General features: G+C 43.7%; 1 protein-coding gene across 1 annotated transcript in view; it reads left to right on the top strand.

The window, feature by feature from the left end:
* The first annotated feature begins 6,286 nt into the window (after positions 1-6,286).
* The window catches only part of syne2b (spectrin repeat containing, nuclear envelope 2b), a 100,846-nt gene continuing 81,330 nt past the window's right edge, over positions 6,287-25,802 (top strand). Inside the window, exons 1-21 of the mRNA XM_037072237.1 lie at positions 6,287-6,642; positions 7,031-7,155; positions 13,083-13,144; positions 15,549-15,644; positions 15,737-15,814; positions 15,988-16,080; positions 16,346-16,548; positions 16,935-17,134; positions 18,126-18,226; positions 20,889-21,002; positions 21,151-21,288; positions 21,491-21,655; positions 21,855-21,967; positions 22,419-22,587; positions 22,990-23,086; positions 23,251-23,450; positions 23,705-23,869; positions 24,640-24,780; positions 25,047-25,148; positions 25,300-25,473; positions 25,591-25,749. Of these exons, the coding sequence (XP_036928132.1) occupies positions 7,065-7,155; positions 13,083-13,144; positions 15,549-15,644; positions 15,737-15,814; positions 15,988-16,080; positions 16,346-16,548; positions 16,935-17,134; positions 18,126-18,226; positions 20,889-21,002; positions 21,151-21,288; positions 21,491-21,655; positions 21,855-21,967; positions 22,419-22,587; positions 22,990-23,086; positions 23,251-23,450; positions 23,705-23,869; positions 24,640-24,780; positions 25,047-25,148; positions 25,300-25,473; positions 25,591-25,749 (2,661 nt within the window). The 5' untranslated portion in view covers positions 6,287-6,642; positions 7,031-7,064. The remainder of the gene's footprint in view (positions 6,643-7,030; positions 7,156-13,082; positions 13,145-15,548; positions 15,645-15,736; positions 15,815-15,987; positions 16,081-16,345; positions 16,549-16,934; positions 17,135-18,125; positions 18,227-20,888; positions 21,003-21,150; positions 21,289-21,490; positions 21,656-21,854; positions 21,968-22,418; positions 22,588-22,989; positions 23,087-23,250; positions 23,451-23,704; positions 23,870-24,639; positions 24,781-25,046; positions 25,149-25,299; positions 25,474-25,590; positions 25,750-25,802) is intronic.

Here is a 25,802-nt window from a genome sequence, read left to right as displayed (position 1 = left end):
TGTGACTCAGTTGTGTCCTGCAGGCTTAACTGCACAGATCGCTCACTTAGGACAGAAAGATGCTTGTGCGAGAGCACGTCGGATGAGACAGTGACAGGAGGGGGAGACGGGGGAGTCGTGAAGAATTGATTTGGGTGAGTAAGCACCTCATCAAGAAATTACCAGCGTCGGAGGCCCCGCAGGCAGCGGCGTGTGGAGCCAGCGGAGCAGAACTGCTCTCAAGTAGTTCAGGAAATGAAATCTTTAAAAAACTAAAGTTGAAAGTTTGAGCCAAAGCAATTAAAGTTAGATTAGAGAAAATAGTGAGGAGGATGAGTCGGGGACAGGTTCACACTCCCGGCCTCATCACCATCAGGGAGAATTACCCATCTGGAGGCTATTATTGAACAATGTGCAGGGTGTGGAGCAACAGGATGCATGTAATTGGATAACAGTGGTGATTAAGATGAGGTTAATTGTAATTCAGCACAAACAGAGTAAGCCTGGATTTACACAATCCGGCTTTTGTGCAATTATTCACAGATTGAAACTGAAAGATGGATTTTAAGTTCTGGCTTCGTTTCTTTGTCATACTTCATTTTTTTTTTTTTAAGAGGAAATTCGGTTCGGCTTGATTGAACCCATCCTGTTCTGAGACCAGTGCTTCATAATGATGTGATTCCTCATCATGATGCAACATGTTGATTTTGAGTTAGTTTGAAACACAGACAAGAAGTTGTTGAGGTTCCCCGACACCCGAGCAAATATCTGCTGCTGATGATGGTGAGAGACTGAGAGGAGTTTGTTCTGGTTCACAGCTTTAATACTATAATATTCTAATTCCATCATGTTGTCAGACACTGTGAGTAACAATGTGAGTCTGTGCAGCTCGAGCACGTTCAGTAGAAGCGACCCTGATGGGTGCTGAGGTGCAGCGACTGCAGCCAGTTTCACAGCTGCTGCCTGACGCCATCTACTGGACAAAAGTAAAACTTTTTTGGAGCTGTGAGTCATTTAAAAACTAAAATATATAAAGATGGGGCACAAGATAACCATTAAAGAGGAAACAGGATGGCAGAGTCAGTGAGAGCAGTTACAGTGAAGGGAGGAGTTTTTATTTAATGAATGTAGTTATTTCTGATCCATCACAGCGTAATTCATCCCAACACTGATGCAGAAATAAAACTAAAGATGCTGTAGAATAAACTGGATGTGACTTATTCGATCTAAATGGAGGATTAAATGCTCACAAACACAATTTATGGGTTGAATTTAAAGTTTAAAAAGAGCTGAAAGTAATTACATTCTCGGGAAATTCATATATAGTGATACATATTTTGCTTTTGGTTGTTTATTACGAGCAATAAGAACCAGGTGCCCAGTTTGAATCTGTTTGAATCCCCAAACCTGGTGCCTTTGGGCAAGGCACTTCACCCCCGACTGCCCCTGCAGAGCTCCACAACATTATAAGATGGTGTTTGTACTGAACGTTCCCGTCAGCTCTGCTCGGCTCAGAACTCCTGCTGGTTCTGCAGCAGGAGTTTTAGTTTTAGTTTTAGTTTTTCTTCGGTACGAGTGTCTGATCCAGCTCCTCTCCTGACCTGCTGAGTCAGCCTGTCTGACCTTTGACCTCTGTGTCAGCTCCTCAGCAGTGGAGGTGACCCTGGGAAACAGATGGGCTGTAGGTATAGCAGTTGCTTTGAGCGCCTCTGAATGTTCAGCAGCAGAAACATACCGATCACTTCAAGCACAAAGGAACGAGTGGAGCTCTGCTGTCAGGACAACAAGTCACACAAAGAACCCGGACTGTCGACCTATATCTCACATTTTATTACGGTACAATTCGCCTGTTTTATCATTTCTGCAGCTTACTGTGGTGAAAGCATGTCAGCAAAATGTACATAAAGTATCAAAAGTAGAAGTAGTTGTTGTGCTGAAACATGGTCTCAGTCTTTTATGAATGATGGAGGGGAAACAGAGTCACACTCAGGTTCCCACTTTCTGGATTTGCTCCACGGTGAGCTGACATTAAACTTCAGGTCACATGTGCTGTTTGGTGTTAGACCTTTGCAGGTGACAGCCAGCAGTGCCAAACTCATGGAGTGGGTGTGTGTTGAACCCTCGCTGGTTTCTATATTTAGCCCCCGTATGGCTCTGACTTCTCCGGTGACAGTCCGGGGCCCGTCCTGGAGCTCAGCGGACTGCAGATCTGTCAAACTGCGCTTCGGGTTTCACGTCCACCGAGGACTACAGAGCCAGATCTGTTCTTCCACCCTGGAGATCATAGTTGGCTGAACCTGCATCTGCACTGCGTCCTGCATCCTCACTCAACACTTTTACTGCGTGTGAGTACAAGAAAGTGCTTGAATGTTTTTATTCAGTATCATCTGCAGCGTCTGCGGTTCACACGGTCCAGCTGGTATCATCAGAAACGTTTCTGTCCCCTGTGTTTCCTCCAGCCTCGCGTGTGTTTCAGGGAATGATTTCTTGTTAAATCTGCAGTCAGTACAAACCGCTTGTTATCCGCTCTAATAAAAAAGTCCTCTAGTCCTCCTCAAGGACTCGTTTTAAGTCTCGGCTGAACTGATCTGAGAGCAGCACGTGTTCCCTGCTGCTATTTTTGGGGCCTGACAGCTTCATAACACTCTCTCACATTCCTGCAGCCCAAAGGGTGCTCGCACTTTGTAGCACTTGATCATATACAAGCGCAAAAAATGTTCAAAATGTGATAAAAACACAGATTTGAATGTGTCTAAGGAGCATTTGCAAGGCTTTATGATATATTATTTATTGTTCTTTGAGGCATATCAACACATTTTTGATTTTATTGCATTTAACAACTTCAGAATTTGTGTTGTGAGGACTTGTTTGACAGGAACAGAGCTCAGGAGTCAGGTAACGTTAATGTTTTATTTGTGTGGTTTTATTTCATTTATTTTAATAATGTAGGATGTTTTTATTTGTCACACTTTATTCCAATGTCAACTATTCGTATGAATTATAATTTAATGTCTCTGAAGGAGTTTACTTGCATTATTGTGCTTTTATATCATCAGTAGCATAAAATGATCTGAAAATGACAATAATTTGATTTATTGTAACTATTTGTCGCCACTGTGTCGCCCATTAAATAGAGTTATTACCATGACAGGTCTGATGAGAATCAGTTTTGATATTTACTGATAGATCTTTGGACACTTCTGCAATTAGTCCCTCGGTTGACTTGTGATCTTTGGACTTTATTGATCACTGCGTCACCATGAACTTGTAGCAGTAGTCGGATGTCGAGTTTTGTTTGCAGATGTGAGTTGTTGTCACAGTTTGAATAACTCGAGGATTCGTTGTTCAGAAGCATCACGGTGCTCAAGTGATATCCAGCTACAAAATCTTCTCCGTCATGTTCTGGCTCCTCGATCTCCAAACATTTCTGTTACTTCAGCGTCGTCACAGTGTGAGAAAGGAGCTGACACAGAGAATAGTCACTGTATTCTATAATCTTCTCTGACAGTGTTGCTTGTGATGTCACAGAGTTCTTGTTGAGGTCCATGACAGTTTGTGTTTGAGATCATCGTCCTGCTGCAGCATCAGATGCAGAGCAGAACTATTCTGACCCGACTGTATATCTGAGTTAGATTGGGGGTTTGTATCATGTTGTCAGTGGACTCTATTCTATGTCTTCACCTCTGTGATGAAACAGATTGTCCTTTCACTTCTGACATGTAAATCTACACTTCCCAGCTGCTAACGCTGATGCACAGCACCGACGCCGACCCACCTAATTTAGCTGAACTGGGAGTCATTCTGTTAAGCACGCTGGATTAGAATCCATATCGCAGTATGTGTGATAGTCTGACCTGCTGTGATTGGTTTGCATACCCAACGATTAGAGCAGCGGGAGGTTCAGGAGAAGCTGGGACAGTGACTAACAGCTGCCATTCTGCAAGTGACTTGAAATAACAAAGGAGGGGCAGCGACCTTTTCACAGTGTCAGCTGATTCCTGCATCGTCAGAATATCCTGCAGCAGTGATGGTGTTGAAACATTTCACTGTTTGGAAGAAGTCTGGACACAAAGCATTAATCTCCATCTATTAATCATCCCAAAGATAAATGTTGGTGCAGCTCGAGCTCACACAGGAGGGATCGTACATGTTCACCACTCTGAAAGTCTGCCTGCAGGATATTCGTCTCCACTTCACCTGTGTGTTGAGTTTCCAGTCACATGAAAGCCGAGGCTGCCTCTCCCTCCTGTTATTGTCACGGCTTCCTGGGTGTGTGTGTGTGTGTGTGTGAGAGAACGTTCAGCAGCACCGACTCTATTGATTTACCGCACAAAGAGCACAAAGACGAGCTGAAAATCATTTAGAGGGAGCTAACGAGGGAGTCGCTGAGCAGGAAGCAGGAGGAGAGAAAGTTGTGGTCAAACCTGAAGCTGTGAGGGAATGTGGCAGACGTGGTTCCAACAGGTGTTTAACTGGATGACAGGCTCGGCCCAAATCAGGTCGGACCGACTCTGTTTAGTTTGGTTTGATCAGCTTCAGTCCACTCAGTCTACTTCCAGAAATGGAATCCCTGTTTTTCACACATAATATCACCAGTTCTTAGATAATGTCTGAATGTCAGAATCATTTTATGATGACTGAGTCCTGCTGGAGGACAGATCAGATCAGTCCCTGCTCCCGGCTGTATTTTCTTGTAGGATAATGATTGAAGTGATACTGACTGGGTCGGACTTCAGTGTGACAGGATCACATCAGCCCGTCCAGCTGTGTCAGTAGCCACCTCGCCAGCTAACAGACGGGTGACAGAAGCAGCCATGACAAGGCCTCACCTGCAGATCTGAGGTGTGACGATTCATCCATCCTGGAGCCGTCACATAACTTTTCATCGTTTTGTTTTTGTCTTCAGGTTGTCAGATATGTGTCTGTGCTCTGGCTAAACCTGTGTTTGAATGACCTGGACTGTTAAATCAGTGGATGTGGGCGTGAAGAGGGAGTTAACGTCCCTCTGTCCGCGTCCCCACAGTCTGAAAAGTCCCCAAAAAGCGTCTGCAGCCGGTGTTGTGGCCTCATGACGTTCCCCCTCCCTGAGCTTTTTCCACAACAGCGTGCTCAGTGTTTCGCTGCCCTCTGCCTCGTCGCCACAATTAGAGCTGACAGGAGCGACTTGTGACTTTGACTCAGAGAAACTCGGCTCTCTGTCCTCCTCTGTCTCCTGCTTCTTATCTTTGTATAACTCTGACCGATTGTTATCTGCTCGCGTTGAGCTTCATCTCTCTCTGCCACTCTTTCCTCATTCTCCTCCTCTGTTAGTCTCATTTTGCTTCTTCCCCTTTAAATCTCTTCATCTCTCATCATCCGTCACTGATGCCTCACCCAAACAGAGCCAAGGTGCCAGGTGTTTGGCTATAAGTGGTTGCACATTTGCATCGCTCATCGACTCATAGCCGTGTTTTATTGTGCTGTGGACGTAGTAACAACCGGTTTGTTTTATTAGTTACAGACAATGAAAAATATGAAGCAGTAAAAGCTGCACTCCTCTGCTGTAAGTGATATCTGTGTATGAGCCCGGTGACGCTTCAGTTATTCGGTCTCTGGGAGTCTGACTTCGTCTCTTTCTTTCCCGGGCGACCGACTCTCTAACCTCCCCCTGGTCACTCGCTCTGCAGCTGACATGAAAACCTTGGGATAGCTCGGATGCCGTGCTATAGTGGTTCAACGCTCCCTCCTCCCCCTCCACCGGTCCACATGTACAGTTGTGTTTTTAGACATGTGCAGGTGTTAAGTGCTGCAGCAGTCCTGTGTCGAGGTTGAGAGACCAGAAACTTTGTGGGCTTCATTTCTGATGATTCACAAGAATCGTTTTATGCTTTTACGGGACAAAATTTAGCCAATGAGGTGACACTGTTGACCTGATTCGTGTCATTTCTCATTTCCAAAACAAACTGCATGATAATTGAGTTAAGGAGCCTTTTAGAGCTGCAACAAATACGTTATTATCTGAGTGGTCGGGTGATGATTTATTGATCATTTCTGTCAGTTTTCAAGCAAAGTCTGCAAACAAATGCGTCTCCAAAAGTTTCTCTCGACACTGTGATTGTCTTTCAGCTTCGACCTTGATTGGCCTCATATCTTACAGCCGCTAGCGAAGAATACTTCACTTGGATACGCACGTCTTTAGACTTGTTCGGTGCTACAGGGTTAACGAGGCATCAGGAAGCTGATAAAACCTTGATTTTTCCAATGTGAATGAGATCCCACCCCTCCGGCGACACATTCAGGTTAAACCGAACCAACAGCTCCCGTCTGACCCGGTCTGACATTCGCTCTGGTGCTATTTCACGCCGCTTTATTTTAGCCTCGCTCACCTGTCGGCTCTCCCTAGACTGTCACTCACGTTTGTGTTCATGACTTTTTGGTCAAATTCAAAAGGCGCCTGTCTTTGTTTGACAGTGTGATCGGTTTAGGCAGGGTGAACCTGAGATGTCTAAATGTCACACATTTTTCTCAGTTCACTTCTTCGTGTCCTCGGGGCGAGACAGAACCAGACGAGTCGACGCGCCTCATCCAGCTGACAGAACACTGTTGCACCGCTTCATTCAAGACGGAAAACGTCCCCGAGTTGTCTTCTGCAAATGTTTTAAGTCAGGAATGCTGCATGTTAAGGTGCAAAAGTGTTTGTTTTCAGGATAATAGACTATAAGACATTTATTAGCACCTATAAGAAACGTGTTAACAGTTTATAGACTGCTCCAGAATGTTGATAAAAGACTTCTTCTAAACTTTTATTATATTTATTAAACTTTTACATAGCTGGCTGTTAATAAGTGCGCATTAGAGGACGGCCTGAGGCAGACACACGGCCTGCGATGATGTGATTTCATTGTCACATCACGCTGAGGAAATATCTCTGCTTTTTGCTCCACTGGCTTCAAATCTGTGCTGATCAGGGCTGCACGATGACCAGCAGCAACATCTTAATCGAAGGAGCTGCAGTATCGTGTCATGCTTGCACTAACGCTGATGTTTCTTTCATCCTCTCTCTGTTTTACAGCGGTGCCATGCTGCCGGGGGGCTGTGGATGAGAGATGATGTCGTCGGACTTCTACTCCAGAGATGATCTGGTGGAGAGGGGGTCCATCCCCCTGGACATCGACAACGTCCACATGCTGCTGCAGGGTCGGTGTCCCCTCCACCTCTAGTTGTTGTTCTCTGGAGTGTTTGAAAGACATGTATGCTCTTTTATGGTCTCAGTTTTAGGCTGTTGCAGCAACAGTGATGCACGTCAGAAAGAATTCAAGCTAAACGCAAAAAAAACCCTGTTCAAAAACTCATTGTGTCTGCTCTCCGCTCGCCCTCGAGTCTGAGGTCATGTTACTGTAAAAAGAAAAAGCCTCGTGTCCTGACTTCAGTGTTTTACCTCGGTTACCACGGCAACATAATAAGTATTAAACCTCAGCTATGCGTCTGACTCAGGGGAGCGGTGTGATGGCCGCTGGCTCCGTCCTGTTTCACTTTTTTGTTACGTTTTCTTCGGGGCGGGGGGTTCATGTTCAGTTTAATCTGCTGGAACTGAACCGATGCTCTCAGAGAGACTCGAGAGGAGGAGGAGGGTGGAGGAGGAGGGTGGAGGAGAGGATGAAGGCCACTCGCCCATTAAGCCACTTGAAGCAAAGCTGCTCCGCTCCGGTTCTCATCAGATCATGTCCTCACAGTTCTCACCTGGAGTGTCACTTTATCTGGAAGATTCTGTATTTGATCTCCAGGTTTCAGAGCGCTTCATGATTAATTGATCACTGCTGAAACTCTTTACTCTTGTTCACTGACAGAAAGTTTTCATAATTGGTTGTTTATTTTAATGCATTTCTGCTTCAAATACAGGCATCTCTCCCTTTTTTTTGGGTCCATTCTTGCAAGTTTCTCCACGTAACTATTTTTAGCACATGACAGCCGACATTTCCTCTCCGTCTTGTAAACGTTTTTCCATCTATGTCATTTCCAGCTGGTACAATGTGCAGAATGGGTGATGTAAGCCCAACACCCCCATGACAAGCCAGCTTGTTAAAGGAGTGGGAGAGTTGTGTGTTCTCGCTGTTTATATTTGAAGCTGTAATGTTCAAGGAATGTCAGTAAAATAGTTCCGACTGCGTGTGAATGTCGGGTGTGTTTGGGAGGAAAACTTCCTTGTGCAGAGAAAATGTGATGTGGATTTATTGTGGGATGCTTCAACATGTACTTTTTCAAGGGTGCTTCGGAAGGATGGTGTCTCAGAGGGGTCAAACATGTTTTAAGTAGACGTTGTGAATATTTCTCCACTTGAACCTCCTCATGAGATCGTTCATGTTCAAGTAAAACCCCTGTGTTAATAAATAATAATCATCATGTTGTCGTTTTATGTTTCTGCAAACTACAGATATCTTACATTTTATGATATCAACATTTCTAAAATCTGTATCATATTGGAATTAACTTCAAGCTCAATATCACGTTTCAGCCCACAAAACAAAATGTCGGGACGTTTAAAAGTCAACAAAAATAGGTATTTGAAACCAAAACACGACCTGTTCCTCACCGGAAACCAGGTAGTAAAGAAAGAAACTGAATTTGAGAGACGTAAAGAAACAAGGAAGCTTCAGCTTGTCTGTGGTTTGCAGAAATGTACAATGCCGACATTTATTCTGTGGCTTTGGTTGAATTTAACATGAGCGACGATCCAAAAGAAAGAAACAACAAACACTGAAACACAAAAAACACATTCGCACAGTAGAAATTCATAAGATACATTAGAAAAAAATTATATTTAAAAGCATGTGAGAAACATTGAAAAGTTAAAACAGCCTTTTTGTGAAAGAATCGATGCAAAGTCTCATCAACAAACAGAAAGAGTCCTGTTGAAAACTGAGACGAGGCAGCAGGTGGTTGTTGAACTGCAGAACATGAAACTCTGTTACATTAATCTCTAAACTGATAACTTGCACTTTACTGTCTTATCTCGAATCAGTCATCAGCAATATCAACATCCACGATAGTAAAGCTTAAATCAAACAATGACTCAGCTTTGATACGGCTTCAGTTTGTGTCGTGTGTGGTTGTTACAAAACTTTATTTAAACTGTAACCTGACAAATCGTCATGTGAACCGAAGCCAACAAAACTTCCTGACACTCCACCTCAACACGACATTGTTCAAAGTTGCATCTCTCGTTTCCTCGTTAACACTTTTGCGGGTCACTCATGTGCGGCGGTGATGAGCTTCTTAGAAGCACTTGACATTTGAATTTGACGCCCACTTTTCCAGCTCATGTAGCATAAATTACCCAGGAGGCTGCAGGAGGCCTGGTTTGATGATGCGGGTCTTGTTTGGGCAGGCCTGAAGCCTCTGAGCGTCCGGATCAAAAGAGGTGGAGCTCACCTGCTTCCCTGCAGGCTGCAAATCTACACTGTTAACTGTTTTATTCACAGATCTGCAGCGTGAACGAGTCCCTGGGGTTTAAACTATGTGTTTATCAGATAGAAAAGTTTGATTTGAGTTGATGAGCACCAGGTGACGGTCGCTGCTGAATCATCATGAGTGCTCCCATCATGGGTGAGTGTCTTTATTTGTCTCTATGGTTGTAACTTCTTGTGATGTGCAGCAAAACAAGCTGTGCACTGTAACGCATGTGAGCAGATCTACAGCCAGGCACACAAACTGAGAGGAGGACATCTCAAATATTAGTCAAATTAAATATTTCCACGGGAGCCAAGAAGTTTTAACTTGGCATAAAGTTTTGCTCTGAACCGTCTCGTATCCATTCAGCAGGATTGTTTTATAACTTGGTAAATCAAAAATCAAATACAGGCTTTTTTGTCCTCTGAATAGAAGTTTGTTTTCAGGGCCAGTGTTGATTCTGGACCTGATAGGTAGATAGATTTTCTAGCAAAGTCATGCATGCAAACACTTTAAGGAAATATACCAGTATGTGGGCATATGTTTGATAATGTAGCGCTCGTTTTTTGTCACTGTAAAGGTAAAATTGAAGCACAAAGTGAGATCTTGGCTCCGGGCCAGCAGCTGCACCTGAATCACTACTGAAGATTGAATGGAGCATCAGCCTGAAGGCAAAGAGCTCCGCTGTGACCTTTAAGAGTGAAGTAAATCTCTTTGTGGCAGAAAAATATGAGAATCGTTGTGGGAAAGTTACCATCAGTCAGCAGTCAGATCACGGGACTGTTAATGCTAACAACTGATCATTTTGCCACTTTATTAGATCTGGAGTTATTAGTTCTTTAGAGGCTTTTAAGAGGTGCAGCTAGCTTGGAAAATAAACATACAGGCTAATTTAGTTAGTGAAGAGATTTTACAGACGACTGTATATTTAGACAAGTAAACAAACTGATTGTTAACCGATATATTGATAAAACACACCAACTGAGCCGGCTAACTTCTGGTTTAGCACGTTGCTAACTCGAACGGGAAAACAGTGAATTCATTCTGGACTATAACAATTGTTATCAGACTGAACGGTTTAAACCATGATAGTAAAACGAGGTTTGATGCTCAAAAAATGTACCCATTGATCCAGTTTTACACACTTTCACAATGTAAGCTTATGGGAAAAGCCATTTTGGGTCTCGGTGCATCACGTGGAGTTGTGACTACACAGTTTGGCCGTTATAACAGCTGGCTTTGAGGCTTGTCACTCTTCCCAGAGAGCAAAGCGGTAACAGACACCCTCGTCTGAATGATGGCACTTGAGCAGTCGACTCCTGTTTGCCGGATCTGAGCCACATAACCAGGAAGTTAACTATTGTATAGTGTACGCGCCAGATGTGATATTGGATTGAACTGGCGCCATCTTTGGGTTCAGTTTCTAATCTATGGAGAACTCCAAGTTATCTTTTAGCAGCTCAGTTGCTTCGTGATGGAAACATTGTGAATGTCACTGAACTTATCTCCTCTCTTTCAGTTAGTTTCAGTCACCTAATTTGCAAGATCCTGTTCCCTCTGTGAATCTTTACTCTTTGTGTTTCTAATAAATCTTTTTATTGAAGCAGCACAGATTCTTTTCAGCAGCTTCTACAGCTACTTAAATGGAAGCACTGTGGGACTGACTGTGGTTACAGTCAACAGTTTTGTTTAAAATAATTCTTCTGGCAAACTCACAAGTGTGTCACAACTCTCCGGTTTCTTCGTCCTCTTGACCTGCCAGCGCAGGAACTCTTGAGAACGTTTGGTTGCTCATCATTCTTTCTCCTTTTAGCTGTTTCGAGTGATCCGCAGTGTTTCCATCCTTCCCCCTTCTCTGTCATCCTCGTTTGTGATGACACTAGATTAATTATAATAAGACGTCTGAGTCATCGTAGGGGCTCCCTATGATTAAGATTAGACTGTGAGCGAGCTGAAGCCAGAGGTGGCCTGCTGTTAAACATATTAAGACAGAAAATAGCCTGTAAACTACATCTGACAGGACCAGACAGCCTGAAGGAGAGCCGGAGCTCAACATGGACGAGAAAGGACCAACTAGCCTTCACATAGTGTAGCAAACGACGGGAGCTTGTGGATCTTTGTTGAAGCTGAACTGGACCGTATGTTAAAATACTGAAGATCTAAATGATGAGGTGGTTTAGACGAAGTTTTTAAAGGTCTGACTGAGTGACAACGCTGGATTTGTTGAGGAAAATGGAGATTGAGGACTACATCTCATGTGAAACCCTTCACACCGTCACTGACCTGAATGACTTCGTTGAGCCTTACGATGGTGAGTGACGGACGGTTAACTGACCGAGTCTGTTGTTACACTCGTGTTTGAGTCACCTGAGTGCTGAAACCATCCTGTAGCCTGTTTCACATACTTGAAATACACGTTTAGCTTCTGTTAGCTTCCTTTAAAGGTCAGATGTGTTGGATTTAAAGGCATTTAGCAGTGAGGTCGCAGAGTTACCACTTCACCTCAAAATCTCCTGTGGTTTGCCTTTCATGGCTGCGATGGAAACACGGCAGATCAACATGGCCGACTCTGGCGTTATTATGGATTTGATTGGCTTACGTGTATCGTATATGTACGAGGAGAGCTTTGACGTCTTGTGCTCCACTGTATAAGGAACCCACTTTGCTCCTGATGAACACATTCATTAAATATCTGCGGTAAACGTGGCAACGAGACACGTACTCACACTGAAGATGAAGTCAGGTCGTGTGTAGCTCCTGTTCGTCTGACTACATTCCAGTTATTCCTCAAATCTACTTATAGGGCTTCAAACATGTATTGCAGATGTTTGAACGTGCGCCAGAAAACTTGTTTTTTCTCTTTCAAACATATTTGAAGAGATTAATTTTATTTCAGCAGCTTTAAAATCAGAAGTCCAACACAAATGTAGAGATTTATTTATTTTAATCTCTCTGTTCGTCCTCGCAGCTCCGTCTGCGCTGAGTTACTTTCTGTGGTTTTCATTATCACACTGAGGCTTTTCTGCTTGTTCAGGCAACACACACACACACACACACACACACACACACACACACACACACACACACACACACACACACACACACACACCAGATGATTGTTGTGCCCGGAGCTATCCAAAGTGTTTGGCCAAACCTCTGGGTGTTAGCTGAGCCGCGGCAATAACCTGCTTTTTTTTTAAAGGGCACGGTTATTACAGTCGTCAACACCTGGCTCATTTCACAATAGGTCGAACAATCCTCTAACCGCCAACTGTTTTATTGAGATGATTTTTTACTGAACAGATTGCGAGTAAATACGCACACGTCACACAAACTGTGCATTGTTTGTGCTCTCACTGGGAGCTTGCTTTGACTTCAGGGGAACGGTGTGTTTTGTAGTCATTAAAAGAAACTAACACTGATTTTACAAGGCAGGAAACGAACTCCGGTCCGTTCTGCTTCCATCTCATGGTGCCGGCAGTCAACTGCTCTCTGCACAGGTTACAAGCTGCAGCTAATAATACCAGTAATCTAAGAAACTGAGACTACTCTACTCCTGCGCTCTGTATAAATAGTTCTTCGACGCATCTTGACTTTAAAGCCTTCGATCTAAATTCAGTATTGATGTGAGGATGTAGGTTAAACTTGACGTTGTGTGTTTTCTGCTTCTTCAACAGTGGAACAAGAACAGATCCAGAAGAAGACTTTCACCAACTGGGTCAACGCTCAGCTGGCAAAGGTGAGCCGCGTCTCTGGACTCTGACTGGACATTTAAGATGATTCGGTCGAGAACGACAGTGAATTAAAAATGAGTCACTGTGTCCTTACCTCCGTGCTGATGGAGAAGACGGGTGAAGTATTTTAGTCCACACAACATTTCTGAAGCTTCACAGCAAAACATCCTTGCAGCGTTCTCCTAAAGAACTAACACAGCAGGGAGCTGTTTCAAAATGTGTAAAATAAACCAAATAAGTTAAATAAAACATAATAAAATAGCTCGATACGGCTCATCTGGTGCAATCCAGGTCAACGGTTTAAGTTTGGCAACTATGGAAAGGAATTTAGGATAAAAAAGGTTGAAAGTTTCAAATCAGTTTAGGATCTTGGGGCTTCTGGAGATTTTGTTACGTCTCCAGAAGCTACTTCATTTGTTTAGGAAAATACTGAAATGCTATATTGATTCACATTTAAGTAAAAGTAACTTTAATTTTATCAAGCTATCAGTGAGTCGTATGATATTTACCCGCACTTGGTGAGAGGCTTAAAGCAAAAACCAGACAAACAAGACTTAAAACAAAGGCTATAAATAAAACAATTTCAACATAGTGGCTCTTGTGTGTGACTCAGCCTGCCCTCAGAGATAAATAAGTTCATTATCAATTATGTTAAATTATACTTTCCATTCCTTCAGCTCAGTCGATGTGGCAGCAGGAGCAGGAACATGTGAGGACGTGTTGACGTGCACACATGTTCCCATAATATGAAAGAAAAGCCTCATTAAAAAGACGGTTCATGTGATATTTTCTAAGCCAAAGCAAACATGTTTTAATAACCAGAATCCAGAATCCAATAACCAGAAATACTGCCTCAGAAAGAAACTCTTCCAATCAATAACTATGATTGTAAAGACACAGCATGCACAAAACATTAGGATCATCTCTGCAGCTTCTTGTGCAAACTGCGGGACTTTTCATAATCAGCTGACATTATTAAATCTTCTGAAAGACATCGAGGAGCCAAAGAAACCAGGACAAATCATTCATGTTCGTATCAAACTTTATAAAACATTGACCACATTCCACGTTTAATTTCCATGAGCTTGAATTTTGTTTAAAGACCTTCTGGAGACAGAGCTGCTGTGAAAAAGGTCACTGTGTTGTTGCTCCTAACAAGAGTCAGCAGCTCGAGGTCAGCTGTGACAGTGGAGGACAGCGGAGGTGGGGAACTGCTCACGTAAATATAGCATGGAGGAGCAAGGTTCACGGTGCACAGACAGACAGCGACAGACGGACACCACCCTCCCCTTTTCCTCGCCTCCGCCCACCGTCCACGCCCCCCTCCATCAGCCCGTCTCAGGGCTCCGTGTCGGACTCGCTCTGGCAGTGAACCAACCTGTGGAGATCATTGTTAATCCTCTGGTGGTTGTTCACATTAGAGCTCACGTTGCAACATTTACCATCTGTCATGTGAATAGATTTATTTTCATACTGCTCCAGGTCCAAACCTTCTGTTTTCAACAGGCTGTGTTAGTTTAGGCAACATTTAAACAAAGGTGATTTTGTGGTGCAGGAAACCTGATGCTCAGACCCTCAGGGGGGAGAAAGAGAGCTGCTCATAGGACATTTACAATGTGTGCAAGAAGTTATTTATTCCTGTTATTTGTTCTGCTGGATGTTGATTGAGCTTCACATTAAAACGGCCAAGTTTTGCATGCAGTTTGGTTGGAGCTTCCTCAGACAGAAGAACGAGTCTGAGCAACGACAAGCTCTCCTCGCCTTCTCAGTCGAATTATTAATTAAATCAGCAACTGCAAACACGAGATTATAATCAAGATCTGTATCCCACTGCTCTGGACATTTTTGATTTGAGATATAAAGTCGTCAGAGCCACAGCCCTTCATCTAAAATACCTCAAACATGTCTGTGAAACTTCTTCTTTCGTATCGGACGTCAACACAGCTAAAGTCTGACTAATGTGACCTTGTCCAGTAAATCAGTGTTTTATATGTCAGTGGAAACAATATTGTTGTTAAAAAAATAAACTTAATAAGTGATATGAATATTGCCAGCAGTGTCACAGGAATTTCATTTGTGTGACTTTGTTTTGTCCGCCTGCAGTCGGGGCCTGTTGTAACACTGAGCGGGTGTTGTTTTTAAGCTCTGTCCTGATTGGATGAGAAGTGGGGCACAAAGATTAAAGCGTAGATCTTTGGCCAGATGCAAAAACTAGAATTACTCAATCATGAGCACAAGTTTCCAGGTTAGCTAATTAGTTTTGATTCGGTGTCACAAGGAGGTCGTTCCTCAGCCGAGGCCTCGCCGAATTCTGTCAGAAACACGTCTAACACAAATCTCTTCATCAATTTTGATGCATATTTTAATGAAGACAAAATAAAGTGTGTTTGTGTTTGTGTGCCGTGACAGCGGAGGCCACCCTGCATGGTGATGGATCTGTTCAGTGACTTCCGGGATGGCTCCAGACTGTTGGACCTGCTGGAGGTGATGAGCGGCCAGCGTGTGGTGAGTCTCCTCTCGGTTCAGATCCGAACATCAAACTTAACAGCCGACAGTTCAACGAACCAACCGAGCGACTGTCTGCTTGTGTTTTGCAGAGTCGGGAGAGAGGCAGAGGGATGTTTCAGCACCGGAGCAACATTGAGAAGGCCCTCTCCTTCCTGAAGCAGAAATCGGTGAATAATAATTTGACTTTCAGCCCAAATCCAAACACCAGCCACCGTGTAGTGACGTCAGTACTGAAGGAACCAGACGGATGACGCTAACTGTTTTATAATCCAGTATAAAATGCTGCACCACTCGTCTGGTTTTGGCTGGTGGAGTTAATTATGTGCTGTTTTCTCCTCAGATCAAACTCGTCAACATTCACATTCCTGATATTATGGATGGTAAACCGTCCATCATCCTGGGCCTCATATGGACCATCATCCTGCAGTATCATGTGAGCGTCTGCTGTGTGTCAGATTTTCTAGTTTGTTGTTTCTTTATTTTGTCCACTTTCAATCTTTCTGTTCTCCTTCGCAACTCACCGTGATAAAACCTCAGACACTGTTGACAGATTTACTGAGACGAGCACATGACAAACACCACAAACATTCATCTACATGCAACACTATCATATAGTCATGATTTTTAAACCTTACACCCGGTCTCTAAATATACCTGCCTGAAAATTTCATCAGACTGTGTGTTCCTGGCGTTCTCAGATCGAGGAGTTGGCCAGCGGCCTCTCGTTCAGCTCCCGTCAGTCCTCCATGGAGTCTCTGACCAGTCTGGACACTCGGTCCAGCCTGTCGAGCCGCTCGGCCAGCAGCAGTCCTGTTCCTCCCCGCGGCTCGCCGCTACACAACAGATTCAGAGTGTCTGCCAAGAAGGCCCTGCTGCTCTGGGTCCGGGAACAGTGCCACAAGTAAGACCGGATCAACTCAACGGTGTTATTGAGCAAATATACATCCACTGTACATGTGCTGTGCAGGACTTACACAGGGTTGTCACGTTGATACATCGGCCTGTCAAAGCCTTTGCAAATCTTCTCATGGTGCAACTCCTCTGTTAGGAGCCAAGTGTGTGATGTTAGGAGGGAAATATCCTCACACTGGGACCTCTTGGTCCTGTCCAGGTCTGGGCTGGAGACCAGAACCTGATCACAGCCTCGCTGTCTGAGCTGAAGGCGTCTTCTTCGTCTTTTTGATCTTTGGTTACACTCATTTATAAGCAGACCCTGTTCCACAGCAGCGCAGACTACTGACTGCATCATGAGTGACCCGTATTAAAACAGTGATGTGTTTTCCTCAGAGCCGGCTGTACGTTAAATGTGAAAGACTTCAAAGCCAGCTGGAGGAGTGGCGTGGTCTTCCTGGCCATCCTGTACGCTCTGCGGCCCGACCTGGTGGATCTGTCCAAAGCCAGAACCAGAAGCAACAAGCAGAACCTGGAGGAGGCCTTCCGCATCGCAGAGAGAGAGCTGAGGATCCCCAGACTGCTGGATCCTGACGGTGAGTCCATCAGCTTCACTGCACTCTTAATGCAGCATGACGATCAGAGCACAGATCTCCAGTTTTCTTATTCAGGTTCACATTGTTTTAAGACCTGACAGTCAGGTTTGACAGGTGCAGAGGGTGAGGGTAGAATAATATATGATATGAGTTCTTGTAGTAATATTAGGTAGGGCTTGAAATCCTGAGCTATGTGAAGCAGTTTCATTTTTTAAAAAGTCAGTACGATGCGTAGATTAAAGGTTGTTGTTGCTCATGATGCTGTCAAAAAATTCAGAACAAGAATTCCCACAATCGATGACGTTGAAAAGGTAAAACATTCAGATTTATTGTCTTTGCACCGTTTTTCAGTTCAGTTTTTTCCTTTTTTGAGACTGTTGACAAAATGGACTGAGTTCATCTGAAGTGCAGGAAATGCAGTAAGTTAATGACGGTACAGAAAACAGATCGAACGTGGGTTTAAGTTTTTAATTTAACCGACCGTTCAGTCAATTTGCTCCAGCTGACCTCAGTTTTACAAGTTTCCAGTGAAATCTCTGTCTCTTTGTCACTAAATTTCCACATGCTTCTTTATCTGCCACAGTCTATTAAATCAAATATGATCCTCCTGATCTTTTCTCTGTATCTCATGGACATTCTGGTGGAGCAGTAATTGATGTGGTGCCATGTGAATCTTTGTGAATGCAGCCGTACCCAGCCAGCCCGAGGGCGAGCTGATGACGATCTGACGGTCTGCTGACTCACTCGCAGCTTGTTTACTTCGGTCTTATATAAAACCCTCGCTTGTTTCTCTCCGCTCTGCCTCTTTAGTTTAATAGCTGACTTTCATCGGCCGCAGGTTTAACAGACAGAGCAGTTAGACCTCCATTCCTCAGATGCCAGTATTAAACTCCACCTGCCTCAGCAGCTTACTCATGTGTTAGTCCTCACAACTTCTGACAGTGGTGTTGTGGTTTGACACTGACCATGGAGGATTCCGATGTCCCCGCAGATGTGGACGTTCGAGACCCCGATGAGAAGTCCATCATGACCTACGTGGCTCAGTTCCTGCAGTACTCCAGAGACCTGCCAGTGCCAGAGGAGGAAATGCAGGTCGGTATCACTGTTTGTCTCCGGGGCAGCAGCAGCAGCAGCAGCAGCAGCAGCAGCGTCTGCAGAAAAGTATTAATGACGATGTGGCTCTTATTTCTGACAGCCAGCTCCAGTTGAGTTTAGAACTCTGTGCAAGATGTTTTCAGCTGTTTCACCGCTGCAATTTAATGTCAGTGGTTGTTTCATCAGCATTTCAAACAGACTTTGTCCAATTTTTACCAATTTTTAATCGAGATATTTTTTACCAGCGGCTCATGAAATCAGTGCTAAATTAATTATTCTTGCAATCTGCTTATTTGCGAGATTCTGACAGATGAATCTGCATCGATGCCAGAATCAATATTTGAGTATGAAGACAAATATTAGTAGTGTTTGTAATCATACAGATGTTGTAGGAATCCTTTAAATCTGATCATCAGAGAGTATTTTCCAGTGGAACAATAAAATGTTTTGTTTGAACCGACTCCAAACCCTCTCTGCTCATCTGTGATGCTTCTCTGCCAGCTCATGTGCTGCCAACAGTCTTTGAGTCTGCTTTGAAATGATTTCTGGCTTTTCTTCCTTCCTTTCTTCCCTTTTCCCTCTCAGACACAGTACCTGACTCTTCCTAAAAGTCCTTCTCCTATCAACCTGCCCGTTCACTACACTCCTGCTATTTCTGCTTCACCTCTGCGACAGGTAGACCGGACTGCATGTTTAATCCACCTGCTTACCTTCCGGTTACAGCAAAGTTGCAGGAGATTCAGTAACACCTGAGATAAGAATCATTAAAGTCTCCTCAAGAAATTATTTTTCAGCTTTCAAAATGTTTTTAAAAGATGTGATTTTCATAGAGCTCACGGGGAAATTCAGATAATGCAGTTTCTGACATGTCCTCTGTGAATCTGCTGACTCTCCCTCGGTGCCACACCCCCCTGGACTGGTTAATGTTGTGTGTTTGGAAAACCCTCCAGCGTCCTGGTTTAAAGCTGCAGCCTCATTACTGCAGTGTCACACAAAGTAAACCAGCCGCATCAGACGTTTAAAAGCACTCGCTAATAACTTTAAATTATATTGCTGACGATTTTAAACTCGTAAAAACATGCCAGGAAAGCTGTTTATTGAGATGAAACCTCAGCTAATAAAATTAAGTCTGTTTTTTTAAAGGCGAAGATTACCTGAAAATCATGGTGGTGGTTAGAGAGCAGGACTGATCATGCAGAATCAAACTAGTTTTCCCTGTTTCTTCTGGGAGGGAGTCCAAAGCCACAGCGAGGGTGTGTTTCTCAGCCTCCCATGAGGTGAGCAAAGTGCTCATGGGAGCTTCCCCTCCTGCTGGTATCGGACAACACACCTGTCAGCTCGGGTTTCTGACAAGATGTCAGCATGTTGGATGTGGCTGCTGTAGACATTTGAGCTTTTTAGTCAACTCTTCGCGTTGGTGCTTCACCCTGAGGAGATTTTCATTTTCAGAATTGAGATGAATCTTGCAGTGATTGTGCAACAGTGACTGCAGGGTGGAGGACACGGGGATTAAGAGACTGGATTTGAAAGTCCAGGTGAAAGTAGTGGCTCTTGTGCTCCTTCACGCCATGCAACTTGAAGTTGTTTACAGTACATACATACTGTGTACCAGACTTATTCAACCGAGTGTCTGTGGGCCAAATGTGGCCCTTTAACAACCTCATTCCAACCCTTTGATAATTTTATTGCGAGGCTAATTGGCTCATTTCTTGGTTTGTCTGCTGCCAAGCACATAAAGTCTCTTATTTAATTACAAAGTTTTGAAGGCAATTTGCGAGAATTAAAAAAAAACAAGAGTTGAAAGGTATTTCCTTTCCTGAAAACTTGTAAACAAATTATAAAATGCATTGTTTAAACACATTAAACTCTGAGCTTTACCAGTCAGACGCTGGGGATGTAAATGTCCGGCCGCTTGGCACTTCACTGTTTTTCAAATCAGGCCCTTCTAAAAAAAGAAAAAAAGAAAAAAAGAAAAAAATCAGCCTGTTGTAGACATCAAATTAAAGAATACATAACAATATGGCCTCAGATTGAAGTGGGTCCTGTGTATGTTGCCATGTTCTCGTGAGTATAAAAGCAACTCTGTAGCCAAAACAAGCGTCTGGATGTGCCGGGCGCTCGGCTGTGCACAGGCTTGCTTCAGGACAGCATATTTTGGCACAGTGTCTGCTGCCGGTGTGTGTTGTGTAAAGTATCTCATGACTGCTGTTGCCTTGTGGGAAAGCTTTTTTGCTGAGCTGTTCGACTTCATACCTTTGTTAATGTCATTCTAGAATAATAAATCAAGAAATGTTTAACACTAAGTATATACGTGTTAGAAAAGCTCTCTCCCTGCAGACAGAGTTTTGTCCTCTTCTGGTTGAGATTGTTTACTGTCACATTCACTGATGTAGATGCAAGTGAACAAAAAAAAAGTTGCCATGTTTGGTTATCGATGTGCAATCTAGTTTTTCTTAGTGCAGGTAGAAAGTTATCTAGACATCTTGACAGGGAAGGTCTCTGGTGACCGCGTGGGTTTTCTCCAGGTGCTCCATCAAAAAACACTTTCATTAGGTCAATTCTAGAAACATCCATGTCCTGTCTGTTTGTAATGGACTGTGTAAAGATGTTTTGACTCAACTGGGCTTCGGTCAGTAACTGTTAATTTCCCTGTCACCAGGCGACTCCTGATCAGAAGGCGAAGGAAGTGACCTGCTGGCTGGTTCAGGCGTACGACGAGCTGCTGGAGGGATGGGACTCCACAGAGGGCGAGAGCTACTCAGAGAGATACCATGTGCGTGGAGACGCTACGCTTAAGTATCGCTGCATCTTATTAACAGTTGTAGATCCATATTGTTTTATTACAACAGGCCAATGATAATCACAGAAACCTGTGATCTCACAAGAGATGGCACTAAAGATGACTTTCTCCCCCCCCCCAGGTGTTTCATACATTTCTGGTGTCCTTTAACGAGCAGCGGCGTCCCATCATGCCTCTGTTAACAGCCATGAGACGAGCCCAGACGCTGAGCGAGGATCAGCGAGCTCTGAGAGAGGCGTGGGACGCTCTGACTGCAAAGGTATCACAGCTACACTCAAATCTCCTTTCCAGCTGATTTTGATCATTTCTATCATTTGAATTTTAGTTAGGTTAGATATGAACTCTACTTGCAACAGTATACAATCTCATTCAGTATTTTTGCTTTTGTATGCATTTTAATTTGAAAGACATTGAGTTGATATAATTAAATGTGCCTTCTTTCCTTCTGTTTCTAAACTTAGCTGCGTGAATACAAAGTCGAGTTAGATACGAGTCTCCCGGCGCCGCTGGCCACGGTGGCTCGCTGGCTGCTGAAAACAGAAGGAGCTCTGGCCGAGGAGGAGGGCGACCCGCAGGACCACGGCCGAGCCGCCGACGACGCCAGGGAGAAACAGGAGCTGCTCAAAGTGAATATTTTACTGCATCCATCCATCAAGCTGCACGACTTCTGGAAGTGAAACGAACATAAACAAGCAGGGTTTTCCAAACTTAAGATGTAGATTGAGGCATTAAAATAGAGATCTTTGTCAACAGAAATGATGATTCTGCTGGATATGTGAACACAAGTGTGCATGCAGATGTGCTCACCTTTTAATGTTGCTGTAGGTCTGTCTGGAGGAGATGCCGCAGCACGTGAAGACCTTCCAGTCCTTCCAGAATGTGGATGAATATGGAAACATGATGGTTCCCACTGACAAGATGGATGAACTAAAGAGGAGGTGAGTGTCCTTTACCTGGAGGACTGTGTGTTTCTGCATGTGTGTGTACACGTGTGAAGCTGTATGTATTTTATTTAAATTGTGTACTTTGAGAGTCACACCACACCCAACACGGTGCTGCCGTGTGCCAGTAAGAAGAACAGTGTCAGATGTTGTTTCAGTTGGAAAGTTTTGATTTGCACAAAACGATACAAGAGAAGCAAAATGAACTTTAATCTTGTGGATTATGACGGTGTATTTTAGGAACGCTGGCTACAGATCATGGAAATGTGAGATTTCCAGGGCTGGTGATATTTCTAACATTACACTTTGTTTGTTATGGAGGGTTTAGTTCCCCTGTTTATCTTCTAACCTGCACTGTCCTTCTCGATGTTACTTGGGATTCACTGGTGTGAATCTCTTGCAGTTACTAAGCTTTGTTTGGCACTTACACAACTTTATTTGCGGACAGGTTCACCAGTGTTAGAGTGTCTGCCAAATACCATGGGATCAAGCTGGAGTACAGGGAGCACCGCCACACAGTTTTGGATCTGTTGGGGCAGATCAGGACCAAGCTCCGGGTCTGGAAGAGGCCTTATATCTCCCCGGAGGCTGTCAGGGTGTTGCTGCAAGAATGGCATGTGGGTAGACCTCGATCGGATTTGGCATCTTTGGAATAGAATTTTATTATTGGGAATGGTTTCTATCTTTTTGTGTTTACTACCCTGTCCTGTCATGTTTAATATACAATATATGCACTATTGAGTAACACAAACAAGGGGATGGTTTGAAGGTAGTGCTACAGGGTGATTTACACATTATAAGTGGTAGATTTTGGGTGACAGTGTCCTAATGCTATGGTAACAGCATAGCCTTTCCTCTGCTGCCACTCTCTGGACAAACCTACAAACAGCTACATATTTTAGTATTAAAGGTTTCAAGAACAACGAATCAGTCTCTCAGTTTTATATCCAGCCTTCGAAAAATATTCTTTCTGCTGTGTAATGAGCTTTGCAGTTAAGAGAAATATATTTTAATTGCAGGAGCTGGTAAACAAGCAGGATCTGCCTTCTTTGCTGGAAGCAACTCTTCATAAGACGAAGCAGGTTTCTGAGAGATATTCCAGCAAATCTGCCCTCGGTAAGTTTTCTATGAATGCTAGTGTATTATATACCTTAATCAATAACTGATGAAAGGCTACTGTACAGGACTTTAACCTGGAATTTGAAAGAGCAGATCAAACAGGCTTGTAGTTAGACTGACAGCTTCCCTCGTGACCAGACTGCTTCCTCTCTGATCTTCAGCTGGAGATTACCCCCAGGTCAGTCAGCAGGTGAAGCAGATGGAGGAGGACACCGCCCTGGTTTTGGAGGAGGTGACCTCAACCAAGAGCACCATGGGACGGGTCCTGTCAGCCTGGGACTCCTACAGCGACTGCCTCAGCTCCCTGCAGGCTTGGCTGCAGCAGGACTCAGTAACACAAAGCCATGGCCGCAGATCAGAGGTATTATTGACGCACGAAACTGTGTGTTGTTTTATGAGTGGAAAGCTACCCACACTTTTGTTTTTCACTGGGCTTCAGTCTTCAGACAAGCTTAATTATTCTTCTTTTGCTCTGCCTACTGAGACTCAATGCGATGCAATCCTCCAGAGGAAATGTTGGTGTAAAAATCTTCTAAAAAAATCAACTAAAGTATATCACAATAATTATAATAGATGAGATTAATTAAGGTATTCCATATTAATGTTTTTGTGTAGGTGACGTCTCAGTCTATCGCTGAGTGGGGCTCTCGACATGCCCACCTGAACGAGGTGGGTAACTTCCTGATCGAGTCAACAGACCCTCAGACCAGCAGAAGTTTGGCGGAGGAGCTGCGCAGACTGAACATGCACTGGGCCGAGTTCATCAAGAGGAACACATTTGTAAGTTACTGAACAAAGAAAACCTAGTTGGTGAGGAAATCTGATGCTGTTTGATCAGCACTGTTTGCTTTGCTCAGATGTGTTTGCTGTCTTTGATTTCCAGCGCAGTGGATTAATCAGCATTTTTCCCCACCTTGAAAATAATGCAGATGAAATATCTGTTAGAGCATATACCTCATTACTCTTCATATATTTAGCTTTCTGTTGTGTTTGGGCTTTATTAGGGCAAGTTGCTTTGTTGTCTTAACAGGATGGCCTAGTTTCATCTGTGTTTGTTTGCTGTCACGTCACAAGTGACAGCAGGGATTTTGGGAACTTAATGTGTCAGACCTTTGGAATTTGAGACATAATTGTCCCATTGTGATGTTAAGTATTCCCACCCTGTGATATAAAGGAGTGGTTTCAAGTTTGAAAGTTGCACTCCGCCTTTACTCCGGTTGTGTAAAGACAATAATAATTGCACGGTTTTATGGTGTTTGATTGCTGGGTATTATGATATGGCTTAATTGAGTTGCACATTGGACAGGTGTTATTAAAACTTGTCATCGGGCTTTTGTATCACATCCTCTGGTATTAAAGTACAGGAAGCAAGTTTACATTAAAATACTTGCAGAAATTGCCATAAAAACACTGGCATGTTATCGTCTTAAACTAACAGTCCAAACAGTTTTCTGTTCATCTTTTCATCTTTTATTGTCTTATGTGTTAACGTGCAATTTATTATCTTTTTATGAGCTTATTGTAACATATTTACTTGTACTTTTTTCCAGGACAATGTGGCTGAGCCCAGTGCTGAGGCCCAGGCCGGACCACAAGACGCCCAAGCTCTAATCAGAGAAGCAACACTAATCCTCAAAGAGCCTCTTGAGGCCATGGCAGGTCCCTTACGCACCTACAGAAAACGAATACAGGTGGGACTAATGGATTAATGGATCAGTAATGGAGTATCTCAAAAAATCACCACACAGTTTGCACAAAGTGAAGTTTGCTACATGTATACCTCCAGATGTGATTGTATGGCTTAAAACACTGAACAAGATTAAGCCAGTTACAACCTTCTGCCAAACAACTAGCCCAGAAGAAATGCTTTCAGAAATCGGGAAATTAAGAGCAGTCATTAAATATTGTTTGATAATTTTACTTGAAATGACCAGACTTATTCCTTTTTTCCCTTCAGTTCATAATGAGAAAGATAAAAGAAGTGGATCTGGATGCTCTGGCTCCCTCCCCAGAATGCCCTGCGGATCAGTTACAGAAAGTGAAGCTTGTTATACCGGAAGTATGAATGATTTCTTCCCTTTTTGTTCATCTTTTATACAGCATTCCTAAGTCTTACACTTTTAGAACAAAATAGCCACTTACAGCTATCATTTATGAATGTACCGTATGCACTGTAAGTTTATTTGTTCACCACCATCCCTTCCCAACAGGTGATGCAGACCATGCTTGAGGCAGAACAGGTATGTGCAGAGCTGCAGCACAGTGTATCAGGTCTGGACAGTCGCCTAGCTGAACTCCTACACTGGGAGACTGATGCCAGGGAGCTCTACCAGCTTCTGAGGGCCACAGAGCGACAACAGCGGGGCCAAGACCCACGAGCCAGGGTACGATGATCCACAGAACAGAAGTGACAGTGACAAACCTATTGTGCTTTCATGAAGAACTCCTGAAGGGTAACTGAGGAAACACTAATGGTTGTCCAACACCATTTATTCCCACAGGCCCTAATATCTCGTGGTCTACAGCTGGAGGGTCAGGTGGTCACAGAGGAGCAGGACCTGCAAGTGATGGTGATGACAAGTCAGAAGAACTCTCCCCTCCAGTACCTCCACGCCTCCGCCATGCAGGACCGAGTGCGAGCCGCTGTTGCTCAGTCGCAGGCAAGTTCTCTATTTGACAGCTGAGGAGACACAGCAGAGGATATTCATATAAT

This window comes from Acanthopagrus latus, chromosome 16 (genome assembly GCF_904848185.1).
Source record: "Acanthopagrus latus isolate v.2019 chromosome 16, fAcaLat1.1, whole genome shotgun sequence".
Taxonomy (NCBI): domain Eukaryota; kingdom Metazoa; phylum Chordata; class Actinopteri; order Spariformes; family Sparidae; genus Acanthopagrus; species Acanthopagrus latus.
The sequence above is the reverse complement of the archived record's forward strand: the minus strand, read 5'-3'. Positions and strand labels throughout refer to the sequence as shown.